This window comes from Apodemus sylvaticus, chromosome 6 (genome assembly GCF_947179515.1).
Source record: "Apodemus sylvaticus chromosome 6, mApoSyl1.1, whole genome shotgun sequence".
NCBI lineage: Eukaryota > Metazoa > Chordata > Mammalia > Rodentia > Muridae > Apodemus > Apodemus sylvaticus.
Window position 1 is genome coordinate 93,894,641 of NC_067477.1, and position 7,799 is coordinate 93,902,439.

At 43.6% G+C, this 7,799-nt stretch overlaps 1 protein-coding gene across 1 annotated transcript in view; it reads left to right on the plus strand.

Moving 5' to 3' along the window:
* Positions 1-5,644, plus strand: part of Tpo (thyroid peroxidase) — a 60,735-nt gene extending 55,091 nt beyond the window's left edge. Inside the window, exons 14-16 of the mRNA XM_052186738.1 lie at positions 870-969; positions 2,493-2,625; positions 5,603-5,644. Coding sequence (XP_052042698.1) covers positions 870-969; positions 2,493-2,625; positions 5,603-5,644 — 275 coding nt within the window. The remainder of the gene's footprint in view (positions 1-869; positions 970-2,492; positions 2,626-5,602) is intronic.
* The last annotated feature ends 2,155 nt before the right edge of the window (positions 5,645-7,799 follow it).

Consider the following 7,799-nt stretch of genomic DNA (forward strand, 5'->3'; position numbering starts at 1 on the left):
ACTGCCTCCTCTCTCACACACACTCAGAATCATCCCTAGCCTGCACTGACCCAGCCCCTGCAGCCTACTGCTGGAACTAGTCCTCATAGCTTTAAGGGTGTGGCACCTTTTACAGTGATGGACTCAGTACATGACAGTGAAAATCCAGTTCTCTGCTGGGTGATTTCTAACAATTCCAAAGAGCCAGTGATGAACAGCTGACAAGAGTTCATAGCAAGGCTGTGAGAGCAGAGATTTTGAAGCAAGGGCTACTGGCTCCAGACAGACAGTTCCTCGCAGGAAGTCACTGGGTTAGGAACTTGGCAGCAGCACAGGAGGCGTGAGAGCAACACCTGCTCAGACTCCAGGATCTGATGTTACAGGTCCCTGGCTAGGCTGGTTCCAGGGCTCTGCCCTGTGCTAACTCCCAGTGAGTAATTCAATTTATGTGGGAAATTCGCTGTCTATCCCTAGATTCCCTAAAAGTTCTAAGTGCACAGGGCTCCATTCTGCCTTCCTGGACCCTAGCTGAATCCCACAGTCTTTGCAAATGCATATGAAGACAGTCTGAGTATTGTGCTGTGTTCTTCAGCTACAGCTGCTGTGTCCCCTCTGTCATGCCCCATCTGAGTCCTTTAGGAGCCGTAAGAAACTCAGGAAGCTCACTGCCCTAGTAACTGGCCTTCACTGTGGGTACTGTGACCATCACTAGACCTGAACCTCTCTCCCAGATAAGAGCCAGTCCCTGCCAGCTCTCCCTGCCTTCAATTCACTCAGGGAAGGACATATTATCTAAACAGCTTTTCCACCATGAGTTGTGGTAGGGGTCAGTCAGGTGAGGATCTGTGGTCTTGCTGGCCAGATCTGCTGACCTGTGTCCTCCTATACAGATTCTGGCAGGCTCCCTCGGGCAGCCTGGGTCTCCATTGCACTGGGTGCGCTTCTCATTGGTGGTTTGGCCAGTCTCACCTGGACTGTAATTTGCAGGTGGTAAGTTCCTCCTTTCGCCTAGTTCCTACATGGGATGTTTCCTCTCATCTGGGTGTGGCTCTTCTCAAAGCTCCCCTAATATGAGGGAAGTTGAAAGACCAATCGTACTTATCACAGGCACCATACAGCAGGCTAGACTATCAGGTGTGGTTTAGGTAATCAAGGTGAAGTAGGCAATGTCGGGACAGAGAAGAGCTGGACTTATTCAATGAGAAGAACCCAGGTCATGCATGTAACTGCTGTATGACCAAAGTGGTGGCAAGCTGAGGCAGTTACTACCCATCAACCACTGTGGCGGGGCCCAAGAACTGTTGTGGGAACCAGTCAGGATGCAGCTGTGCCGTCTGAGTGGGCAAGGCTAGCCTCTGAAATAACAGAACAGGGTGGAGGATGGGCACACATCCACAGTGTGTAGAGCATGGCATAGGTGTTCCCAGGAAACTGTGGCATTGTGAGTGGTTCTTCCACTAAGCGGCTCACACATATCCCAGGTCTCTGGCCATGGTGAGTCTGTGTCAGGTTTTCTCTTCCCCTTCCCTCTCCCCATCCTCCTCCTCTCCTGCTCTCCCTCTCCCACATTCATCTTTCACCTCTCCCTTCTTCCCCTTTCTCTCCCCCATCCTGTCTCTGAAAGAAAGACTTCCCTTTAGAAGCTCATGGCATGCTTTCCCAAGCACACAGTTACCCACAGCTTGTACATCTTGTATCCCCCAGGCAAAGATATTTCTACCCTAAGTGAGGCCTGGCAGCCTGTTTTAGGGTTCCAGAATCCAGGACCTGGTCCTACTTTCTTTTCTTGGAAAGGCATTTCTTTAAACCGTCATCACCGACTTTACAGAAAACTGTCATTTTGTTGCAAGAGGGCTAGGATTGTGCACATGACAAAATTCCTACTGAAGAGGAAATGTACAGCCAGAGATGGAAGAAAGCATGACTCTTCTTCAAGTATCTCATAACCACTTACATTCGCATGGGAGTGGAGAGTCATCAGGTAGATAGGCTCTGTGAAGTGACAGTGACGTGGCCTTTCATGTCTACAGGGCAGCTTATAAACCTACAGCTGCGGCAAATGTGACAGGCCATTAACAAGAATGGAAGCAAGGAGTAGCAAACCTCTGCTTTACAAATTGGTTTCTCCTTGCAGGCACTGCAATTTGATGAACACATTTCTTGAATAATTAAAAGCATGATAAATTAAATGAGGCAGGGTCAAGCACAGATGCAGCTTTCACAAGCTACAGTGAGTGGTTTCGCTAACTACTGTGCCTGGAACTCCTCTTACACTGCCCAAAACCTACTCTCCACTGGCTTCCCTAGAGTCAGGTTACCATTTAACAACCTGCACGAGGCCACAGAGAAGGCCTTTCTCTGTGGTCCACTGAGTGACTTCCTTGACTCTGAATCCAGAGAGATGGCTACTGTTTCTATGTCTGTGTCTAGCTCCTGTGGAGTAGGATGGTCTCAGGACCTGGAGTGGTCTTCTAAGTTTTGAGGACAATGACTACATGTATGTTTATTCACAGGACACATGCTGCTAAGAAATCCACATTGCCGATCACAGAGAGAGATTCGCAAATGACCACCCAGTCAGGATTCAGAAAGAGTCAGGAGAGGGGGATTTCACCACACAAGGCCACAGCTCAAGACACTGGACAGGTGGGTACACACTGGCGTATGTCTGTCTTCCCAATCCCAGGGATATCACTAAGAGTATTAGCTGGTTTTGCACCTGTACACAGGTGCCCTCCATACAGCCGGTTAATACAGAGCCCTGTTCTATTCTATACCCCCTGCCTTCTGAATTTCTTTCTCACACTAATTATATTTATAAAAAACTGATAATTTGTCTGAAGTTTGAACTTACTATTTAAGAAGTTCCGATGAATTAGAATTCTGTAACTGTCAGGTTCAAAAGAAACTTGGGACAGATGGCTAATTGTGGTGCTTATCAGCATATCAAAGCACAAGCTGGCCTCAGGTCCTCTCAATACAGCAAGTACCTGTTCCAGAGTCCAAGCTGGGTTCCCAGCTCTTCTCCCCCCACACCCACACCCACCCCCACACCCACCCCCCACTTCTCCAGCTCATGGGTCTCCTTCCCCCAGCTTCTCAGTTCCTATATAATTCTAGCCATATGCTCTGTTCCCCCCCCTCTTGAATTTCTTGCCCCCCACCTCTTCCCCCCCTCTCAGTGTGTGTGTGTGTGTGTGTGTGTGTGTGTGTGTGTGTCCCTTTCTCCTTAATGGCCTGGTTCAGTCTACTGGCCATGTTTAGTCTACGACTGATTTTCATTCCTTGCTCTAGACTCTTCCAGATGCTTCTAGCTGTGCTCTCCCTCATATCTATGACAAAAACCTTCCTTCAACCATACCTTGGAACAGTCATATCCTTACTTTATATACCTGGTGCTAAAACCCAGATGAGGCATATATGAACACCCTAACCAGCTCAGCCACTCCTAACCACACCAATCTACTGATCTGAGTCTCCTAAGGCATGTTTTAATCATTTAATCTCCTAAAGCATGTTTTAATCATTTGTTTCTGCTGGCTTCTACCACCCATCATATTTGTTTCCAAACTCTAGGGTCTGGCTCTCCAGCTGTTTCTTCCCTATAAAATAAATTATTATAATATAAGTGTAAGTGAATTAATCCAGCAGCTGTATATCTTTATCCTAGCTATATAATATAGTGACACAGAAAAGCTAGGATTTATTTTAATACCTCACCTCAATATCTGGGCAGTCAAATGATTACCCTCTAAACTAATCTGGCTACCTCCCAGCCATGATCACAATATACTAGCTTCTTATTATTGGTCTAGCTCTTTGGGTTTCAGGTATGTTTCTATGAGATCTCTCTCTCTCCCCCTCTCTCTCTCTCTCTCTCTCTCTCTCCTTTTCCTCATTGCTTCAATTCCAACTCCTCTTCCCCTTACTCCTTTCCTTGACTGGTGGTCGTTCCTTCCCCCCTATTCTGTCTTCTACCCAGCCACTGGGTGAGCAGCATTTATTGACAAGGCAGAGAATAAATGGTTAAAAAAAAAAAAAAAAAAAGTTTATGCAAACTCACAAGACAGGACATTCTTGACATAAGAATTACAATGCCATGTGTCCAGATTGAAATGAGAAATAAGGACAGATATATCAACATTTGAACAACACAAGGATAATCTTACACAGTGCACAAAAAACATGCCTACACTTCCCTCTACCTGCCCTAACCATTCATCTTTCCAAATTCTTTCACAAGGTAACAACTTCTGCCACTGCGCAAATGATCCCCAAATCTCTTCTATATAAACTTCCTCTGTTCTGCAGTCTCAAAAGCCTCTTATCCCTAAGCTTTTTCTACTTTCCACTCTTAAAAATCTTTTATCTCTACAAATTCTTTGCTCTACTTTCAAACAAAATCTCTTAACAACTATTGGGTAGACTCTTTAACTCGGGTTTGTAAGTTTATTGGGTATTATTTTTAAGAAATATCTGTAAAACCTGTGACAAAAGGCTTAAAACTTGTAATAAATGGCTGATAATTGTTAAAAACCTATACACAAGTAATCTTAATCTACTATAGCAGCCTATATTTGGGATTCAACAAATATAGGCTTCTATATTTGTTTAAACAAATAGACCTATGACAGCATGCTGCCTGTGTAACTTGAATTCAACTCTTGTTTAGGAAAATAGATGTTTTCTTCTATTAGATATTTTCTTTATTTACATTTCAAATGTTATCCCCTCTCCTTGTTTCCCCTCTGAAAACCCCCATCCCATTCCCCCTTCCCCTGTTCACCAACCCACCCACTTCCACTTCCCTGTCCTGGCATTCCCCTACACTGAGGCATTAAGCCTTCACAGGACTTAGGACCTCTCCTCTCATTGATGTCCAACAAGGCCATCCTCTGCTACATATGTGACTGGAGCCATGGGTCCCTCCATGTGTACTCTTTGGTTGGTGGTTTAGTCCCTGGGAGCTCTGGAGGCACTGCTTGGTTGATATTGTTGTTCCTCCTATGGGGCTGTAAACCCCTTCAGTTCCTTCAGTCATTTCTCTAGCTCCTCCATTGGGAACCCTGTGCTAAGTCCATTGGCTATGAGCATCCACTTCTGTATTTGTCAGGTACTGGTAAAGTCTCTCAGGAGACAGCTATATCAGGATCCTGTCAGTAAGCATTTGTTTGGCATCCACAATAGTGTCTGGGTTTGGTAACTGTATATGGGATGGATCCCCTAGTGGGACAGTCCCTGGATGGCCTTTCCTTCAGTCTCTGCTCCACACTTTGTCTCTGTATCTCCTCTCATGGGTATTTTGATCCCCCGTCTAAAAAAGACTGAAGTATCCACACTTTGGTCTTCCTTCTTCTTGAGGTTCATGTGCTCAGAATACCCAAGATTAATAGATGTTTTCAGATAGCAACCATGCTGCTCACCTCCATCTTGGTTGATGGCCTCATCAGGATGGAAGCAACCATCTGGCTGGCAGCCATCTTTACTACGGTTATAAAGGGTACATGTAGCTTCACCACCATCTTAGTTAAGATGACTCTATGATATAAACAAGCCAAGGCAGCAATCACAAAACTTCTTAATGCTGCTGAGCCCTCTGCTTATCATTGTACCTCCTCTCTAGACTACAGAGGAAACAGCAGGTCTCCAAAATATTGTGGATTAGGATAGATTTTTGTATGATGATAAATTCCTAAGGTCATAAAGGTTATGCTTAGGTTAACAGAACTTTAGAGATGTATGTCTCACCTCTTATATCTTTGCTAACTGTTCAACACCAAACTTCTAGAAAATTTTAGACAGGAAACATCACATGTTTGATGAATAAGGAATATTTAATAAATAAGGCTTATAAATTCTAAAGTTATAAAGGTCTACTCGGGTAAACAAAAGCTGACTTAGAGATTGATGACTAATTACTTATATCCTTATTGTTTCCAAGTCAGGCTTCTAGAAAAAAATTAGAAGGAGCAACGTCTTGATAAGTTATTTCTCTGTGGGTGAAATGGGCCAATTCAAACCAGAATAAAATATATATAAACACAGGTTTATTGGGAGGGTGCTCTCAGGCAGGCCAATTAACTGGCCCTGAAAGAGCCTAGTGAGGTCGAAATGTAAAAAGAGACAGAGGGAAAGGGGGGAGAGAAAGAAATAAAGAAAGAAAGAAAGAAAGAAAGAAAGAAAGAAAGAAAGAAAGAAAGAAGGGAGGGAGGGAGGGAGGGAGGGAGGGAGGGAGGGAGGGAGGGAGGGAGGGAGGAAGGAAGGAAAGAAAGAAAGAAAGAAAGAAAGAAAGAAAGAAAGAAAGAAAGAAAGAAAGAAAGAAAGAAAGAAAGAAAGAAAGAAAGAAAGAAAGAAAGAAAGCGTACATGCAGAGAGAAGGAAGAGTGGGGAGAGACCAAACTGTCTGTTCTATGGGAAGAGGCTCTGAAGAAAAGGCAGCAGGGACTAGAAAGTTCTCAGTAGAGGTCCTGTAGGCCTGAGGGATGCTGGGAGAACATGGAGGTCAGGTCTACTTTGGCATGTAAAATATAAACCTCAGCCCCTTGTCCCAGGTCTGAAACCCAACACATATGTTTGATAAATAAGATATGTTTGCTAAGTAAGGTGTTTGAATTCCTAAGGTCTATTCAGCCTGACAGAAACTGACCTGAAGATATATGTCTAGCTCCTTTGTCTTTGCCACTGTATTTATGGTTCAAAGCTTTATTTTGATGCTAAAGGAACTTTAATTAAGTCTTCAATTCAAATCTTTAAGTAAGATAAAATTGTAAAATCCCAATCTTATTATATAAGTTATTAATTTGTTGTTACCTGTAAAGATAATTAAGACGTGCAAGTTAATGGTCAGTTACCTTATAAATGATCAAATTTTTTTAATGTGTTCAGAACTATGCTCATAGTGATGCTAAGTACAAATGTTATTCGCTTGCAAGGACAAGCTTTAGTTAGCTTCCTGTATATGGTTTCAAGTTAAGCCTAAACCAAGTAACTAAAAATAAGTAAAGTTTGTTTAAACAGGGACACTACATAGATGGTCCTCAAACTCCTCAGAGAGCTGCTGAATAATGCACGAAAAGTGTTTAATGAAACCGCTTCCCATGATAGACAGAAATGCCAGCTCTCTAAAGAAGACAATGGGGCACAGAAGGCTCCACCTGGATTGTGACTAGCCCCTGGGAAATGAACTGCGCCCAGCCTCTCCCTCTTCCATGGCTCTGCTCCCTGAACTGTAGACACTGAACTGTAGGGTTAATCGCTCTACTCTGCCTCCCCAAGATATGTCAGTTTTCCCAAGTTCCTCTTCCACAGGGGAAAAAAAAATCTCTGAGACTTAATACTGTCCTGGGTGATAGCCAGAAGACTGATAAACTCTGCCCCCCATGAAACCCTGGAGATTATCATGGGCAGCTTAGGGTAACTGTCTAGATAGTGAGTAAATCTCTTGTCATTTTAATTGATGCAAAGGCCATTTGAGCTAGACTCCTCGTGCTAATTTATCCTTTTCAGATCTCTGATTATGTTAGTGGCTTTATCAGTTTAATAGCAGCAAGCAAACCAGCTCCATCGGCAAGGCAGCAGCTACAAGGTCAATCCATTTCCTATGTAAAAATCACACAGACAGTTTACTGTGCTGGCAGACTTCACATTGAAAGAGATGAACTCCCAAAACAGGCTTCAACATAAAATTTTACTATTCCTTTATTTAAAGGAACTCAGGTTGCAATGACTGCTCTGAATAAATGGAGGAAAGGGTTTGGAGTTTATGTAAGTTTTGGGGGGTCTAAGTAATTACAATATGTAGATGCAAGCTGTGAGTGTCT